General features: G+C 48.8%; 1 protein-coding gene across 4 annotated transcripts in view; it reads right to left on the reverse strand.

Annotated features, from left to right (window-relative positions):
• The window catches only part of KYAT1 (kynurenine aminotransferase 1), a 74,492-nt gene that overhangs the window by 17,376 nt on the left and 38,342 nt on the right, over positions 1–18,774 (reverse strand). For all 4 annotated transcript variants that reach the window (XR_012725316.1, XM_075324319.1, XM_075324320.1 and 1 more), the window contains 6 exons: positions 11,403–11,531; positions 9,128–9,248; positions 8,960–9,036; positions 8,776–8,865; positions 367–553; positions 195–271 (listed from right to left, as the gene is read on the reverse strand). Coding sequence is in view for 3 of the 4 variants with exons in the window: in XM_075324319.1 (XP_075180434.1) it covers positions 195–271; positions 367–553; positions 8,776–8,865; positions 8,960–9,036; positions 9,128–9,248; positions 11,403–11,531 (681 nt within the window). In the remaining variant the exon portion in view is untranslated. The remainder of the gene's footprint in view (positions 1–194; positions 272–366; positions 554–8,775; positions 8,866–8,959; positions 9,037–9,127; positions 9,249–11,402; positions 11,532–18,774) is intronic.

Consider the following 18,774-nt stretch of genomic DNA (forward strand, 5'->3'; position numbering starts at 1 on the left):
CATCACGCCGGTCCTACTAATCGAAAGAGTACCCAGCGATGCCGGCATTTAGAAGATTCGCAGTGCTCTGGTGCACCGGCCACAGACAACTAATGTGACCACCGCCTCAGGGCTCTGCAAATCTTTTTACTCAACCCATGATATATTATTAAGAATCCTAAAATTTAAGCAAAATTTAGAAAAACATGACTTACTTTATGTTTCATCATCCATCTTACAAAGTAGTTATCGTACGGGATGTTGTGGTCGGAGGGAGGAGGAACTTCGGATTCTGTTGGAATGAAAGCCAAGATGGTGACCGTCACACTAAACTCTATAATATAAGAACCCCATTACCCCGTTGTGGCTTTAGAGGCATCAACTTACTGAAGTGGGAGATGTCGGCGATCATAAAGTAAGAGCCTTGGGACATTGTAGGTTTCATCCCCACCTCTGTAAGGCAGCGATAAAGCCGGTCCCGCTTCTTCTGCAGCTCATCCCGCAACTGGACAAAGTAACAATCAGGCTTTCCCAGCCTCTCCAGTTCCGTCTGAAATCCATGGGCCACTGCTTCCTACAAGACAAATTATTTGTTTACTATATGGCGGCACATTGTTCTGCTTTCACCTAAACGGAGGTGCCTTATAGAGGGTGGCCTATAGATCTAATCGATTAATCCCTTCCTGCCATAGCCAATTTTCATTTTTAAGCACTTGTTTCTTTCCTCCCCTTCTTCCAAAAGCCATAACTTTTTATTTCTCTATCGCTTCATTGGGGGACAAAGGAAACCATGGGTGCTGTGTCCCCCAATGAAGTCTCCAAAAAAGAGATTTTACGGTGAGAACCCAAAATCTTCTTTTCCCTTTCACTTCATTGGTGAACAAAGGAAATCATGGGTGCTGTGTCCGCTAATGAAAGCTCCAAGATCAAGATTTTACGGTGAGTACCCAAAATCTTCTTTTCTCTATCGCTTCATTGGGGGACACAGGAAACCATGGTTTACTATGTCCTCCAATGAATGCGCCGAGAAAGAAATATTACGGTGAGTACCCAAAATCTTCTTTTCCCTATCGCTTCATTGAGGAACAAAGGAAACCATGTGTGCTGTGTTCCCCAATGAAGGCGCCGAGAAAGATTTTATGGTGAGTACCCAAAATCTTCTTTCCTCTATCACTTTATTAGGGGACACAGGAAACCATGGTTTACTATGTCCTCCAATGAATGCGCCGAGAAAGGAATATTACGGTGAGTACCCAAAATCTTCTTTTCTCTATCGCTTCATTGGGGGACACAGGAAACCATGGTTTACTATGTCATCCAATGAATGCGCCGAGAAAGAAATATTACGGTGAGTACCCAAAAATCTTCTTTTCCCTATCGCTTCATTGAGGAACAAAGGAAACCATGGGTGCTGTGTTCCCCAATGAAAGCGCAGAGAAAGATTTTATGGTAAGTACCCAAAATCTTCTTTTTTCTATTGTGTCATTGGGGGACACAGGAAACCATGGTTTACCGTGACCCCCAATGAAGGCTCAGAGAAAGAGATATTACGGTGAGTACCCAAAATCCTGTTTTGCCTATCACTTCACTGTGTCTTCCAATGAAGGCTCTGAGAAATTTTACAGTGTAAATCTTCTTTTCTCTATAGATTCCTTGGGAGATGAAGAAAGCCATGGTTTACTGTGTCTCCCAATGAGGACTCCAAAAAGGATTTTACCGTGTGTATCTAAAATCTTCTTTTCTCTATCGCTTTATTGGGGGACACAGGAAACCATGGTTTCCTGTGTCCCCCAATGAAGTCTCTGAGAAAGAGATTTTACAATCAGTACCCAAAATCTTCTTTTCCCTATTGCTTCATTGGGGAACAAAGGAAACCATGGGTGTTGTGTCCGCTAATAAAAGCTCCGAGATAAAGATTTTACGGTGAGTACCCAGAATCTTCTTTTCTCTATCACTTCATTGGGAGACACAGTGAACCATGGTTTCCTGTGTCCCCAAATGACGGATCCGAGAAAGAGATTTTACAGCGAGTACCCAAAATTTCTTCTCCCTATCGCTTCATTGGGGAACAAAGGAAACTACAGATTCCTGTGTCCCCCCAATAAAGGCTCTAAGAGATTTTATGGTGAATACCCAAAATCTTTTCTTTATCGCTTCATTGGGGTAAACAGGATACCATGGTTTGCTGTGTCCCCCAATGAAGGCTCTGACAAAGAGATTTTACGGGGTAAATCTTCTTTTCTTTATAGCTTCTATATGGTTTTCTGTGTCCCCCAATGAAGGCTCCAAGAAAGATTTTATGGTGAGCACCTAAAATCTTCTTTTGTCTATCGCTTCATTGGGGGACACAGGAAACCATGGGTGCTGTGTCCCCCAATGAAAGCGCCGAGAAAGATTTTATGGTAAGTACCCAAAATCTTTTTTTCTTCTTTTCTCTATTGTGTCACTGGAGGACACAGGAAACCATGGTTTACTGTGACCCCCAATGAAGGCTCTGAGAAAGAGATATTACGGTGAGTACCCAAAATCCTGTTTTGCCTATCACTTCACTGTGTCCTCCAATGAAGGCTCTGAGAAATGTTACAGGGTAAATCTTCTTTTCTCTATAGATTCTTTGGGAGACGAAGAAAGGCATGGTTTACTGTGTCCCCCAATGAGGACTCCAAAAAGCATTTTACGGTGTGTATCTAAAATCTTCTTTACTCTATCGCTTTATTGGGGGAAACAGGAAACCATGGTTTCCTGTGTCCCCCAATAAAGTCTCCGAGAAAGAGATTTTACAGTCAGTACCCAAAATCTTCTTTTCCCTATTGCTTCATTGGGGAATAAAGGAAACCATGGGTGTTGGGTCCGCCAATGAAAGCTCCGAGATAAAGATTTTACGGTGAGTACCCAGAATCTTCTTTTCTCTATGACTTCATTGGGAGACACAGTGAACCATGGTTTCCTGTGTCCCCAAATGAAGGATCCGAGAAAGAGATTTTACAGCAAGTACCCAAAATCTTCTTCTCCCTATCGCTTCATTGGGGAACAAAAGAAAACTACAGATTCCTGTGTCCCGCAATAAAGGCTCTAAGAGATTTTATGGTGAATACCCAAAATCTTCTTTTCTCTATCGCTTCATTGGGGTAAACAGGATACCATGGTTTGCTGTGTCCCCCAATGAAGGCTCTGAGAAAGATTTTACGGGGTAAATCTTCTTTTCTTTATAGCTTCTATATGGTTTTCTGTGTCCCCCAATTAAGGCTCCGAGAAAGATTTTATGGTGAGTACCTAAAATCTTCTTTTCTCTATCGCTTCATTGGGGGACACAGGAAGAAGGGAATTTTGTTTACTTACCGTAAATTCCTTTTCTTCTAGCTCCAATTGGGAGACCCAGACAATTGGGTGTATAGGCTATGCCTCCGGAGGCCGCACAAAGTATTACACTAAAAGTGTAAAGCCCCTCCCCTTCTGCCTATACACCCCCCATGCTCCCACGGGCTCCTCAGTTTTGGTGCAAAAGCAAGAAGGAGGAAAAAAATTATAAACTGGTTTAAAGTAAATTCAATCCGAAGGAATATCGGAGAACTGAAACCATTCAACATGAACAACATGTGTACACAAAAAAACAGGGGCGGGTGCTGGGTCTCCCAATTGGAGCTAGAAGAAAAGGAATTTACGGTAAGTAAACAAAATTCCCTTCTTCTTTGTCGCTCCATTGGGAGACCCAGACAATTGGGACGTCCAAAAGCAGTCCCTGGGTGGGTAAATTAATACCTCGTAATAGAGCCGGAAAACGGCCCCTTCCTACAGGTGGGCAACCGCCGCCTGAAGGACTCGTCTACCTAGGCTGGCATCCGCCGAAGCATAGGTATGCACCTGATAGTGTTTCGTGAAAGTGTGCAGGCTCGACCAGGTAGCCGCCTGACACACCTGCTGAGCCGTAGCCTGGTGCCTCAAAGCCCAGGACGCGCCCACGGCTCTGGTAGAATGGGCCTTCAGCCCTGAGGGAACCGGAAGCCCAGCAGAACGGTAAGCTTCGAGAATTGGCTCCTTGATCCACCGAGCCAGGGTTGATTTGGAAGCCTGTGACCCTTTACGCTGGCCAGCGACAAGGACAAAGAGTGCATCCGAGCGGCGCAGGGGCGCCGTACGAGAAATGTAGAGTCTGAGTGCTCTCACCAGATCTAACAAGTGCAAATCCTTTTCACATTGGTGAACTGGATGAGGACAAAAAGAGGGTAAGGAGATATCCTGATTGAGATGAAAGGGGGATACCACCTTGGGGAGAAATTCCAGAACCGGGCGCAGAACCACCTTGTCCTGGTGAAACACCAGGAAAGGGGCTTTGCACGACAACGCTGCTAGCTCAGACACTCTCCGAAGAGAGGTGACTGCTACTAGGAAAACCACTTTCTGCGAAAGGCGTGAGAGAGAAATATCCCTCATTGGCTCGAATGGTGGTTTCTGAAGAGCCATCAGCACCCTGTTCAGATCCCAGGGTTCTAACGGCCGCTTGTAAGGAGGAACGATGTGACAAACCCCCTGCAGGAACGTGCGTACCTGTGGAAGTCTGGCTAGGCGCTTCTGGAAAAACACAGAGAGCGCTGAGACTGCCTCCATTGCTGCCACCATCTTCCCCAGGAAGTGCATGAGGCGCCTCAAGGGGTGTGCCTGACCTTGAAGGAGAGATTGTACCCCCTTCTGTAGCGACCGCTGCTTGATCAGCGGAAGCTTCACTATCGCTGAGAGGGTATGAAACTCCATGCCAAGATATGTCAGCGATTGGGCCGGTGTCAGATTTGACTTTGGAAAATTGATGATCCACCCGAAACTCTGGAGAGTCTCCAGAGTAGCGTCGAGGCTGTGTTGGCATGCCTCTTGAGAGGGTGCCTTGATCAGGAGAGCGTCCAAGTAAGGGATCACCGAGTGACCCTGAGAGTGGAGGACCGCTACTACAGTAGCCATAACCTTGGTGAAAACCCGTGGGGCTGTTGCCAGGCCGAACGGCAGTGCCACGAACTGCAGGTGTTCGTCTCCTATGGCAAAGCGCAAGAAGCGCTGGTGCTCTGGAGCAATCGGTACGTGGAGATAAGCATCTTTGATATCGATCGATGCAAGGAAATCTCCTTGGGACATTGAGGCGATGACGGAGCGGAGGGATTCCATCTGGAACCGCCTGGTCTTTACGTGTTTGTTGAGCAGTTTCAGGTCCAGGACAGGACGGAAAGACCCGTCCTTCTTTGGGAGCACAGACAGGTTGGAGTAAAAACCGTGACCCTGTTGCTGAAGAGGAACAGGGACCACCACTCCTTCTGCCTTCAGAGTGCCCAGCGCCTGCAGAAGAGCCTCGGCTCGCTCGGGAGGCGGGGATGACCTGAAGAATCGAGTCGGGGGACGAGAGGTGAACTCTATCTTGTAACCGTGAGACAGAATGTCTCTCACCCAGCGGTCTTTTACCCGTGGCAGCCAGGTGTCGCAAAAGCGGGAGAGCCTGCCACCGACCGAGGATGCAGATTGCGGAGGCCGAAAGTCATGAGGAAGCCGCTTTGGTAGCGGCACCTCCGGTGGTCTTTTTAGGACGTGACTTAGACCGCCATGAATCAGAGTTCCTTTGATCTTTCTGAGGCCTTTTGGACGAGGGGAATTGGGACCTGCCCGCGCCCCGAAAGGACCGAAACCTCGACTGCCCCCTCCTCTGTTGGGGTATGTTCGGTTTGGGCTGGGGTAAGGATGTATCCTTCCCCTTGGATTGTTTGATGATTTCATCCAAACGCTCGCCAAACAATCGGTCGCCAGAAATTGGCAAACTAGTTAAGCGCTTTTTGGAAGCAGAATCTGCCTTCCATTCCCGTAGCCACAAGGGCCTGCGGAGTACCACCGAATTGGCGGATGCAACCGCCGTACGGCTCGCAGAGTCCAGGACAGCATTAATAGCGTAAGACGCCATTGCCGACATCTGAGCGGTTATGGACGCCACCTGCGGCGCGGAAGTGCGTGTGGCTGCGTCAATTTGCGCTTGACCTGCTGATATAGCTTGTAGCGCCCATACGGCTGCGAATGCTGGGGCAAAAGAAGCGCCGATAGCTTCATAGATGGATTTCAACCAGAGCTCCATCTGCCTGTCAGTGGCATCTTTGAGTGAAGCCCCATCTTCCACTGCAAGTATGGATCTAGCTGCCAGTCTGGAGATTGGAGGATCCACCTTGGGACACTGAGTCCAACCTTTGACCACGTCAGGGGGAAAGGGATAACGTGTATCCTTAAGGCGCTTAGAAAAACGCTTATCTGGACAATCATGGTGATTCTGGACTGCCTCTCTGAAATCAGAGTGGTCCAGACACATACTCGGTGTACGCTTGGGAAACCTGAAACGGAATTTCTCCTGTTGAGAAGCTGACTCCTCCACCGGAGGAGCTGAGGGAGAAATATCCAACATTCGATTGATGGACGCAATAAGATCGTTCACTATGGCGTCCCCGTCCGGAGTATCAAGATTGAGAGCGGCCCCAGGATCAGAATCCTGATCAGCTGTCTCCGCGTCATCAACCAGAGATTCCCCCCGCTGAGACCCTGAACAATATGATGATGTCGAGGGAATCTCCAAGCGAGCTCGCTTAATCGGTCTGGGGCTGGGGTCCGTGTCAGAGCCCCCAGCCTGGGATCTATGAGATACCCCGGGGGGACATTGTTGGTCCAACTGAGGGGGGCCAGGGAACAATGATTCAACAGAGTCCCTGTGCTGAGATACCGGTCTGGACTGCAAGGCTTCTAGTATCTTAGCCATAGTTTCAGAGAGTTTATCCGTAAAGACTGCAAACTCCGTCCCCGTCACCTGGACAGTGTCAGCAGGTGGTTCCCCCTGGGCCCCTCTTAGCAGAGGCTCCGGCTGAGCAAGTGCAGTAGGGGCCGAGCAGTGCACACAATGAGGGTCAGTGGAACCTGCCGGTAGCGGCGTCGTACATGCGGCGCAGGCAGCATAGTAAGCCTGTGTTTTGGCACCCCTGCCTTTTGTGGGCGCCATGCTATTGTCTTCCCTGAGCAACACAATAGGGATATATAGCCAGAAAACAACTGTGCACTATACAGTGTAAAGTATATACCATAAACATATAATTACACTTCTGCACAATGGGGCTAGCACCACAGGTGCTGCTTACCACCCGCTTAAAGCGGTTGTGAGGCCACCAGAATCCCTGCCTGGGTCTCCCAGAATTTGTCCCCCTCTGCAGCGTCCGAGGAGCTGACAGGAATGGCTGCCGGCGTCCTGAGGAGAGGAGGGAGCCGTGGGCGTGACCCAGAAAGTGCGGGAACTGGTGCCCCACAGTGCACAGTGAGGGGGGTGGAGTATGCAAAGCATTCTCCAGCCCTCATTGCTGCTCGTCTGTACAGCGTCCCGCCCTTCCCCTGCTTGTCAGGGCTGTGGGAAGAAAGACTAGGCCGCAAAAGCCGGGGACTCGAGTAATAAGCGCGGCCGCCGTAAAAAGCGCGGCCGCGCGGAAGTCCCCGGCGCACTACAAGTCCCAGCCGCGCCTCAGTGTTAAACATGGCGGCGGCGGTCAGCGCGGTAGTCCCCCTACATAAACACACTCAGCGACGCTGAGTGTGTAATGGCACATTTAACCCGGTCAGCGCCGCGGTCCCCGGTGCACTAGCACACCCAGCAATGCTGGAGTGTTGCTGTGCTCGGTCCCCACGGGGACACAGAGTACCTCCAAGTAGCAGGGCCATGTCCCTGAACGATACCCGGCTCCTATCCAGCAGGCTCCCAGGAGTTGTGGATGAAGCACGGTCTCAGTGCCTGGAGACCAATAGGATCCCACTTCACCCAGAGCCCTAAGGGGGATGGGGAAGGAAAACAGCATGTGGGCTCCAGCCTCCGTACCCGCAATGGATACCTCAACCTTAACAACACCGCCGACAAGAGTGGGGTGAGAAGGGAGCATGCTGGGGGCCCTATATGGGCCCACTTTTCTTCCATCCGACATAGTCAGCAGCTGCTGCTGACCAATCTATGGAGCTGTGCGTGCATGTCTGCCTCCTTCGCACAAAGCATAAAAACTGAGGAGCCCGTGGGAGCACGGGGGGGTGTATAGGCAGAAGGGGAGGGGCTTTACACTTTTAGTGTAATACTTTGTGCGGCCTCCGGAGGCATAGCCTATACACCCAATTGTCTGGGTCTCCCAATGGAGCGACAAAGAAACTATGGGTGCTGTGTCCCCCAATAAAGGCTCCAAGAAAGATTTTATGGTGAGTACCTAAAATCTACTTTTCACTATCGCTTCATTGGGGGACACAGGAAACCATGGGTGCTGTGTCCCCCAATGAAGGCTCAGAGAAAGATTTTACGGTGAGTACCCAAAATCTTCTTATTTTTCCTTTCTACGTGGCTGGTTTTAACAAGGTACAAGATGTAGTTTTCACTTACAGCATTCACTTTACCATAAAATCTACTACAAAACAAGTTTAAAGAGGACCTGCCCTTTGCTGAAAAAATGGGTTAAATACCTTGTAAAAAATCTCTGACCTCTCCTGATTTTGCTGCTCTTTTCTGTTTTGTGCTGTGTTGCTCCATTGCAGAGATATTCACATTTCTTGTTTATGGAGCACAATATGTGAAATCTCTGCTTGTAGTCCAACTAGGCATTTCTTCTGTTTTCTCTAGGGGTGTGCACTTTCACCCCTCTGTCCCAAATTTTGCCAATCACAGCCCGGCATCTGATCTAGCTGTCATATATGTTGCCGAGATTGACAGTCTTGGCACAGTTTTGGAAAACAGAGGGGACAGATGTAATGAGCTGCTCGTGCTCTTACCTGGGCACCGGTTGCACAATGATACACAGAATTCTGATGCACGGTCCGGAGATGTTTTAGAAGACAATCAGGCCCGAACGCCCATCCGACCTATAACAGAGGACAAGTCTTGGCTTCTAGGAACGGATTATTGCCCTAATTTAGATGCCAATAATTAAGCGGAGTCATCAGTCGCCATATTCACCTTCCATCCAGTGGCGCTAAACGTCTTCCCAGCACTTCCTATGGTTATGGTGCGGTCCCACATTCCTGGAAGACTAGCTGGGGACATAAAAGCAATATGGCTATAGGGCTGTGGAACCCGTAGACACACAAGGGCGCGCCATCCTCCAGGCACCTGCCTGAGACTCACCAATCCGTATATGTTGTTGCCCGTCGTACACCAGCCATTCGTACACTTCATCGGAGATGCATAGGAGGTCGTATTTCACGCAAATATTGGCGATCTCCTGCAGCTCCTCTCCACTAAAGACCTAAAAAAGGGAAGAATTAGATGCAAACATCGATAAAAGAAAGTCTCATGATGTCGTCCAAGCATTTACTATGGATTGTCCGTCAGACGAAAAAATAAATTGTATTTGTGCACGGCCCCACTGCATAACAGCGCGATCTGATGTTTTGTCAGATTGTACTCGGATCGAAAATATGTCCGACTTAATGAGCCCTACAGTATATATATATATAGATAGATAGATGATATATATATATATATATAAATATATATATACACACACATAAACATTATATATATATATATATATATATATATACAAACACACATACATATAAATATATATAAATATGTACAGTTAGGTCCAGAAATATTTGGACAGTGACACAAGTTTTGTTATTTTAGCTGTTTACAAAAACATGTTCAGAAATACAATTATATATATAATATGGGCTGAAAGTGCACACTCCCAGCTGCAATATGAGAGTTTTCACATCCAAATCGGAGAAAGGGTTTAGGAATCATAGCTCTGTAATGCATAGCCTCCTCTTTTTCAAGGGACCAAAAGTAATTGGACAAGGGACTCTAAGGGCTGCAATTAACTCTGAAGGCGTCTCCCTCGTTAACCTGTAATCAATGAAGTAATTAAAAGGTCTGGGGTTGATTACTGGTGTGTGGTTTTGCATTTGGAAGCTGTTGCTGTGACCAGACAACATGCGGTCTAAGGAACTCTCAATTGAGGTGAAGCAGAACATCCTGAGGCTGAAAAAAAGAAAAAATCCATCAGAGAGATAGCAGACATGCTTGGAGTAGCAAAATCAACAGTCGGGTACATTCTGAGAAAAAAGGAATTGACTGGTGAGCTTGGGAAGTCAAAAAGGCCTGGGCGTCCACGGATGACAACAGTGGTGGATGATCGCCGCATACTTTCTTTGGTGAAGAAGAACCCGTTCACAACATCAACTGAAGTCCAGAACACTCTCAGTGAAGTAGGTGTATCTGTCTCTAAGTCAACAGTAAAGAGAAGACTCCATGAAAGTAAATACAAAGGGTTCACATCTAGATGCAAACCATTCATCAATTCCAAAAATAGACAGGCCAGAGTTAAATTTGCTGAAAAACACCTCATGAAGCCAGCTCAGTTCTGGAAAAGTATTCTATGGACAGATGAGACCAAGATCAACCTGTACCAGAATGATGGGAAGAAAAAAGTTTGGAGAAGAAAGGGAACGGCACATGATCCAAGGCACACCACATCCTCTGTAAAACATGGTGGAGGCAACGTGATGGCATGGGCATGCATGGCTTTCAATGGCACTGGATCACTTGTGTTTATTGATGACATAACAGCAGACAAGAGTAGCCGGATGAATTCTGAAGTGTACCGGGATATACTTTCAGCCCAGATTCAGCCAAATGCCGCAAAGTTGATCGGACGGCGCTTCATAGTACAGATGGACAATGACCCCAAGCATACAGCCAAAGCTACCCAGGAGTTCATGAGTGCAAAAAAGTGCAACATTCTGCAATGGCCAAGTCAATCACCAGATCTTAACCCAATTGAGCATGCATTTTACTTGCTCAAATCCAGACTTAAGACGGAAAGACCCACAAACAAGCAAGACCTGAAGGCTGCGGCTGTAAAGGCCTGGCAAAGCATTAAGAAGGAGGAAACCCAGCGTTTGGTGATGTCCATGGGTTCCAGACTTAAGGCAGTGATTGCCTCCAAAGGATTCACAACAAAATATTAAAAATAAAAATATTTTGTTTGGGTTTGGTTTATTTGTCCAATTACTTTTGACCTCCTAAAATGTGGAGTGTTTGTAAAGAAATGTGACAATTCCTACAATTTCTATCAGATATTTTTGTCCAAACCTTCAAATTAAACGTTACAATCTGCACTTGAATTCTGTTGTAGAGGTTTCATTTCAAATCCAATGTGGTGGCATGCAGAGCCCAACTCGCCAAAATTGTGTCACTGGCCAAAGATTTCTGGACCTAACTGTATACATACATATATACAAATATGTATATATATATTCACATACATATATATATATATATATTTATATTTGTGTGTGTATATATATATATATATATATATATATGTATGTATATGTATATATATATATATATATATAAAAAAATAAAATAATATCTCGTTAAATCTACTTACTTTGCCCAGTGGATTATTCGGGGTGTTTAAAACCAACATTTTTGTATTTTTATTGATTTTTGCTTCCAGCTCGGTACAATCCAAACGCCAGTCACTACTTTTTGGGGGTTTTCCATCATCTGAAGACCTCTACCAAAAGAAATAAAGAAGGCATGATACAGGAGGGGAACGATAATAAAATAATAAATAATAATAATAATAAAATCTCCATCAAATATATTTATAATGCCCCCAGGAACTCAGGGACTCCTAACAGCATAAAGTTGAACAGAATCTTTGGAACTAGAAAACTCCGTATTCGTAACTAGTGATGAGTGGGCACTACCATGCTTGGGTGCTCAGTACTCGTAACTAGTGATGAGCGGGCACTACCATGCTCGGGTGCTCAGTACTCGTAACTAGTGATGAGCGGGCACTACCATGCTCGGGTGCTCTGTACTAGTAACTAGTGATGAGCGGGCACTACCATGCTCGGGTGCTCAGTACTCGTAACTAGTGATGAGCGGGCACTACCATGCTCGGGTGCTCAGTACTCGTAACTAGTGATGAGCGGGCACTACCATGCTCGGGTGCTCTGTACTAGTAACTAGTGATGAGCGGGCACTACCATGCTCGGGTGCTCAGTACTCGTAACTAGTGATGAGCGGGCACTACCATGCTCGGGTGCCCGGTACTCGTAACTAGTGATTAGCGGGCACTACCATGCTCGGGTGCTCTGTACTCGTAACTACCGTAGTGATGAGCGGGCACTACCTTGCTCAGGTGCTCTGTACTCGTAACTAGTGATGAGCGGGCACTACCATGCTCGGGTGCTCTGTACTCGTAACTACTGTAGTGATGAGCGGGCACTACCATGCTCGGGTGCTCTGTACTAGTAACTAGTGATGAGTGGGCACTACCATGCTCGGGTGCTCTGTACTAGTAACTAGTGATGAGCGGGTACTACCATGCTCAGGTGCTCAGTACTCGTAACTAGTGATGAGCGGGCACTACCATGCTCAGGTGCTCAGTACTCGTAACTAGTGATGAGCGGGCACTACCATGCTCGGGTGCTCTGTACTACGGTAGTAATTAGTGATGAGCGGGCACTACCATGCTCGGGTGCTCTGTACTAGTAACTAGTAAAAAACCAAAGAGAAAATTGCATGAAAAATACCCTGACTATAAATAAATAAATTGCAAGTGCTTAATAACAGGGTACTTAGTGTATACATTTTTGCAAAAAGGTAAAAAGCTGTCTCACCTCGTCAAGGTGTACCCATCTGAGACAGTCCCTAACCTACTAAAGTTAAAAACATTATCAATACCTGACTTGTGTCATGTCAAACTCCAATATGAATGGTGGCAAGTGGTCAGCTGTGTCCCAGACTAAATACACAGTGAAGTGAGACGCAATTAGTTGTTCAGTCTCAGTATTAGGAGGGCTGCGCCCCCAACTTGCAAAAAAGCAAGATAACAGACAAAAAACACAAAAAAACTGAGCTGAAACAATGTTCAGTAAACATGCAACATTAAGCATGTGAATTGCAGCCTTAAGACTAGAAAAAAACCAAAGAGAAAATTGCATGAAAAATACCCTGACTATAAATAAATAAATTGCAAGTGCTTAATAACAGGGTACTTAGTGTATACATTTTTGCAAAAAGGTAAAAAGCTGTCTCACCTCGTCAAGGTGTACCCATCTGAGACAGTCCCTAACCTACTGAAGTTAAAAACATTATCAATACCTGTAACTAGTGATGAGTGGGCACCACCATGCTCGGGTGCTCTGTACTAGTAACTAGTGATGAGCGGGCACTACCATGCTCGGGTGCTCAGTACTCGTAACTAGTAATGAGCGGGCACTACCATGCTCGGGTGCTCAGTACTGGTAACTAGTGATGAGCAGGCACTACCATGCTCAGGTGCTCAGTACTAGTAACTAGTGATGAGCGGGCACTACCATGCTCGGGTGCTCAGTACTAGTAACTAGTGATAAGCGGGCACTACCATGCTCAGGTGCTCAGTACTCGTAACTAGTGATGAGTGGGCACTACCATGCTCGGGTGCTCAGTACTGGTAACTAGTGATGAGCGGGCACTACCATGCTCGGGTGCTCAGTACTGGTAACTAGTGATGAGCGGGCACTACCATGCTCGGGTGCTCAGTACTGGTAACTAGTGATGAGCGGGCACTACCATGCTCGGGTGCTCAGTACTGGTAACTAGTGATGAGCAGGCACTACCATGCTCTGGTGCTCAGTACTCGTAACTAGTGATGAGCGGGCACTACCATGCTCAGGTGCTCAGTACTGGTAACTAGTGATGAGCGGGCACTACCATGCTCGGGTGCTCAGTACTGGTAACTAGTGATGAGCGGGCACTACCATGCTCAGGTGCTCAGTACTCGTAACTAGTGATGAGCGGGCACTACCATGCTCGGGTGCTCAGTACTCGTAACTAGTAATGAGCGGGCACTACCATGCTCGGGTGCTCAGTACTGGTAACTAGTGATGAGCGGGCACTACCATGCTCAGGTGCTCAGTACTAGTAACTAGTGATGAGCGGGCACTACCATGCTCGGGTGCTCAGTACTAGTAACTAGTGATAAGCGGGCGCTACCATGCTCAGGTGCTCAGTACTCGTAACTAGTGATGAGTGGGCACTACCATGCTCGGGTGCTCAGTACTGGTAACTAGTGATGAGCGGGCACTACCATGCTCGGGTGCTCAGTACTGGTAACTAGTGATGAGCGGGCACTACCATGCTCGGGTGCTCAGTACTGGTAACTAGTGATGAGCGGGCACTACCATGCTCGGGTGCTCAGTACTGGTAACTAGTGATGAGCAGGCACTACCATGCTCTGGTGCTCAGTACTCGTAACTAGTGATGAGCGGGCACTACCATGCTCAGGTGCTCAGTACTGGTAACTAGTGATGAGCGGGCACTACCATGCTCGGGTGCTCAGTACTGGTAACTAGTGATGAGCGGGCACTACCATGCTCGGGTGCTCAGTACTGGTAACTAGTGATGAGTGGGCACTACCATGCTCGGGTGCTCAGTACTGGTAACTAGTGATGAGCGGGCACTACCATGCTCGGGTGCTCAGTACTGGTAACTAGTGATGAGTGGGCACTACCATGCTCGGGTGCTCAGTACTGGTAACTAGTGATGAGCGGGCACTACCATGCTCAGGTGCTCAGTACTCGTAACTAGTGATGAGTGGGCACTACCATGCTCGGGTGCTCAGTACTGGTAACTAGTGATGAGCGGGCACTACCATGCTCGGGTGCTCAGTACTGGTAACTAGTGATGAGCGGGCACTACCATGCTCGGGTGCTCAGTACTGGTAACTAGTGATGAGCAGGCACTACCATGCTCAGGTGCTCAGTACTGGTAACTAGTGATGAGCGGGCACTACCATGCTCAGGTGCTCAGTACTGGTAACTAGTGATGAGCGGGCACTATCATGCTCGGGTGCTCAGTACTGGTAACTAGTGATGAGCGGGCACTACCATGCTCGGGTGCTCAGTACTGGTAACTAGTGATGAGCGGGCACTACCATGCTCGGGTGCTCAGTACTTGTAACTAGTGATGAGCGGGCACTACCATGCTCGGGTGCTCAGTACTGGTAACTAGTGATGAGCGGGCACTACCATGCTCGGGTGCTCAGTACTGGTAACTAGTGATGAGCGGGTACTACCATGCTCAGGTGCTCAGTACTGGTAACTAGTGATGAGCGGGCACTACCATGCTCGGGTGCTCAGTACTCGTAACTAGTGATGAGCGGGCACTACCATGCTCGGGTGCTCAGTACTGGTAACTAGTGATGAGCGGGCACTACCATGCTCAGGTGCTCAGTACTGGTAACTAGTGATGAGCGGGCACTACCATGCTCGGGTGCTCAGTACTTGTAACTAGTGATGAGCGGGCACTACCATGCTCGGGTGCTCAGTACTTGTAACTAGTGATGAGCGGGAACTACCATGCTCGGGTGCTCAGTACTGGTAACTAGTGATGAGCGGGCACTACCATGCTCAGGTGCTCAGTACTGGTAACTAGTGATGAGCGGGCACTACCATGCTCGGGTGCTCGGTACTGGTAACTAGTGATGAGTGGGCACTACCATGCTCGGGTGCTCAGTACTGGTAACTAGTGATGAGCGGGCACTACCATGCTCGGGTGCTCAGTACTGGTAACTAGTGATGAGTGGGCACTACCATGCTCAGGTGCTCAGTACTGGTAACTAGTGATGAGCGGGCACTACCATGCTCGGGTGCTCGGTACTGGTAACTAGTGATGAGAGGGCATTACCATGCTCGGGTGCTCAGTACTGGTAACTAGTGATGAGCGGGCACTACCATGCTCGGGTGCTCGGTACTGGTAACTAGTGATGAGCGGGCACTACCATGCTCGGGTGCTCAGTACTGGTAACTGGTGATGAGCGGGCACTACCATGCTCGGGTGCTCAGTACTGGTAACTAGTGATGAGCGGGCACTACCATGCTCGGGTGCTCAGTACTGGTAACTAGTGATGAGCGTGCACTACCATGCTCGGGTGCTCAGTACTGGTAACTAGTGATGAGCGTGCACTACCATGCTTGGGTGCTCAGTACTGGTAACTAGTGATGAGCGGGCACTACCATGCTCGGGTGCTCAGTACTGGTAACTAGTGATGAGCGTGCACTACCATGCTCGGGTGCTCAGTACTGGTAACTAGTGATGAGCGGGCACTACCATGCTCGGGTGCTCAGTACTGGTAACTAGTGATGAGCGGGCACTACCATGCTCGGGTGCTCAGTACTGGTAACTAGTGATGAGCGGGCACTACCATGCTCGGGTGCTCAGTACTGGTAACTAGTGATGAGCGGGCACTACCATGCTCAGGTGCTCAGTACTGGTAACTAGTGATGAGCGGGCACTACCATGCTCGGGTGCTCAGTACTGGTAACTAGTGATGAGCGGGCACTACCATGCTCGGGTGCTCAGTACTGGTAACTAGTGATGAGCGGGCACTACCATGCTCGGGTGCTCAGTACTGGTAACTAGTGATGAGCGGGCACTACCATGCTCGGGTGCTCATTACTGGTAACTAGTGATGAGCGGGCACTACCATGCTCGGGTGCTCAGTACTGGTAACTAGTGATGAGCGTGCACTACCATGCTCGGGTGCTCTGTACTGGTAACTAGTGATGAGCGTGCACTACCATGCTTGGGTGCTCAGTACTCGTAACTAGTAATGAGCGGGCACTACCATGCTCGGGTGCTCAGTACTGGTAACTAGTGATGAGCGGGCACTACCATGCTCAGGTGCTCAGTACTAGTAACTAGTGATGAGCGGGCACTACCATGCTCGGGTGCTCAGTACTAGTAACTAGTGATAAGCGGGCGCTACCATGCTCAGGTGCTCAGTACTCGTAACTAGTGATGAGTGGGCACTACCATGCTCGGGTGCTCAGTACTGGTAACTAGTGATGAGCGGGCACTACCATGCTCGGGTGCTCAGTACTGGTAACTAGTGATGAGCGGGCACTACCATGCTCGGGTGCTCAGTACTGGTAACTAGTGATGAGCGGGCACTACCATGCTCGGGTGCTCAGTACTGGTAACTAGTGATGAGCAGGCACTACCATGCTCTGGTGCTCAGTACTCGTAACTAGTGATGAGCGGGCACTACCATGCTCAGGTGCTCAGTACTGGTAACTAGTGATGAGCGGGCACTACCATGCTCGGGTGCTCAGTACTGGTAACTAGTGATGAGCGGGCACTACCATGCTCGGGTGCTCAGTACTGGTAACTAGTGATGAGTGGGCACTACCATGCTCGGGTGCTCAGTACTGGTAACTAGTGATGAGCGGGCACTACCATGCTCGGGTGCTCAGTACTGGTAACTAGTGATGAGTGGGCACTACCATGCTCGGGTGCTCAGTACTGGTAACTAGTGATGAGCGGGCACTACCATGCTCAGGTGCTCAGTACTCGTAACTAGTGATGAGTGGGCACTACCATGCTCGGGTGCTCAGTACTGGTAACTAGTGATGAGCGGGCACTACCATGCTCGGGTGCTCAGTACTGGTAACTAGTGATGAGCGGGCACTACCATGCTCGGGTGCTCAGTACTGGTAACTAGTGATGAGCAGGCACTACCATGCTCAGGTGCTCAGTACTGGTAACTAGTGATGAGCGGGCACTACCATGCTCAGGTGCTCAGTACTGGTAACTAGTGATGAGCGGGCACTATCATGCTCGGGTGCTCAGTACTGGTAACTAGTGATGAGCGGGCACTACCATGCTCGGGTGCTCAGTACTGGTAACTAGTGATGAGCGGGCACTACCATGCTCGGGTGCTCAGTACTTGTAACTAGTGATGAGCGGGCACTACCATGCTCGGGTGCTCAGTACTGGTAACTAGTGATGAGCGGGCACTACCATGCTCGGGTGCTCAGTACTGGTAACTAGTGATGAGCGGGTACTACCATGCTCAGGTGCTCAGTACTGGTAACTAGTGATGAGCGGGCACTACCATGCTCGGGTGCTCAGTACTCGTAACTAGTGATGAGCGGGCACTACCATGCTCGGGTGCTCAGTACTGGTAACTAGTGATGAGCGGGCACTACCATGCTCAGGTGCTCAGTACTGGTAACTAGTGATGAGCGGGCACTACCATGCTCGGGTGCTCAGTACTTGTAACTAGTGATGAGCGGGCACTACCATGCTCGGGTGCTCAGTACTTGTAACTAGTGATGAGCGGGAACTACCATGCTCGGGTGCTCAGTACTGGTAACTAGTGATGAGCGGGCACTACCATGCTCAGGTGCTCAGTACTGGTAACTAGTGATGAGCGGGCACTACCATGCTCGGGTGCTCGGTACTGGTAACTAGTGATGAGTGGGCACTACCATGCTCGGGTGCTCAGTACTGGTAACTAGTGATGAGCGGGCACTACCATGCTCGGGTGCTCAGTACTGGTAACTAGTGATGAGTGGGCACTACCATGCTCAGGTGCTCAGTACTGGTAACTAGTGATGAGCGGGCACTACCATGCTCGGGTGCTTGGTACTGGTAACTAGTGATGAGAGGGCATTACCATGCTCGGGTGCTCAGTACTGGTAACTAGTGATGAGCGGGCACTACCATGCTCGGGTGCTCGGTACTGGTAACTAGTGATGAGCGGGCACTACCATGCTCGGGTGCTCAGTACTGGTAACTGGTGATGAGCGGGCACTACCATGCTCGGGTGCTCAGTACTGGTAACTAGTGATGAGCGGGCACTACCATGCTCGGGTGCTCAGTACTGGTAACTAGTGATGAGCGTGCACTACCATGCTCGGGTGCTCAGTACTGGTAACTAGTGATGAGCGTGCACTACCATGCTTGGGTGCTCAGTACTGGTA

This window comes from Anomaloglossus baeobatrachus, chromosome 9 (genome assembly GCF_048569485.1).
Source record: "Anomaloglossus baeobatrachus isolate aAnoBae1 chromosome 9, aAnoBae1.hap1, whole genome shotgun sequence".
NCBI classification, from domain to species: Eukaryota; Metazoa; Chordata; class Amphibia; order Anura; family Aromobatidae; genus Anomaloglossus; species Anomaloglossus baeobatrachus.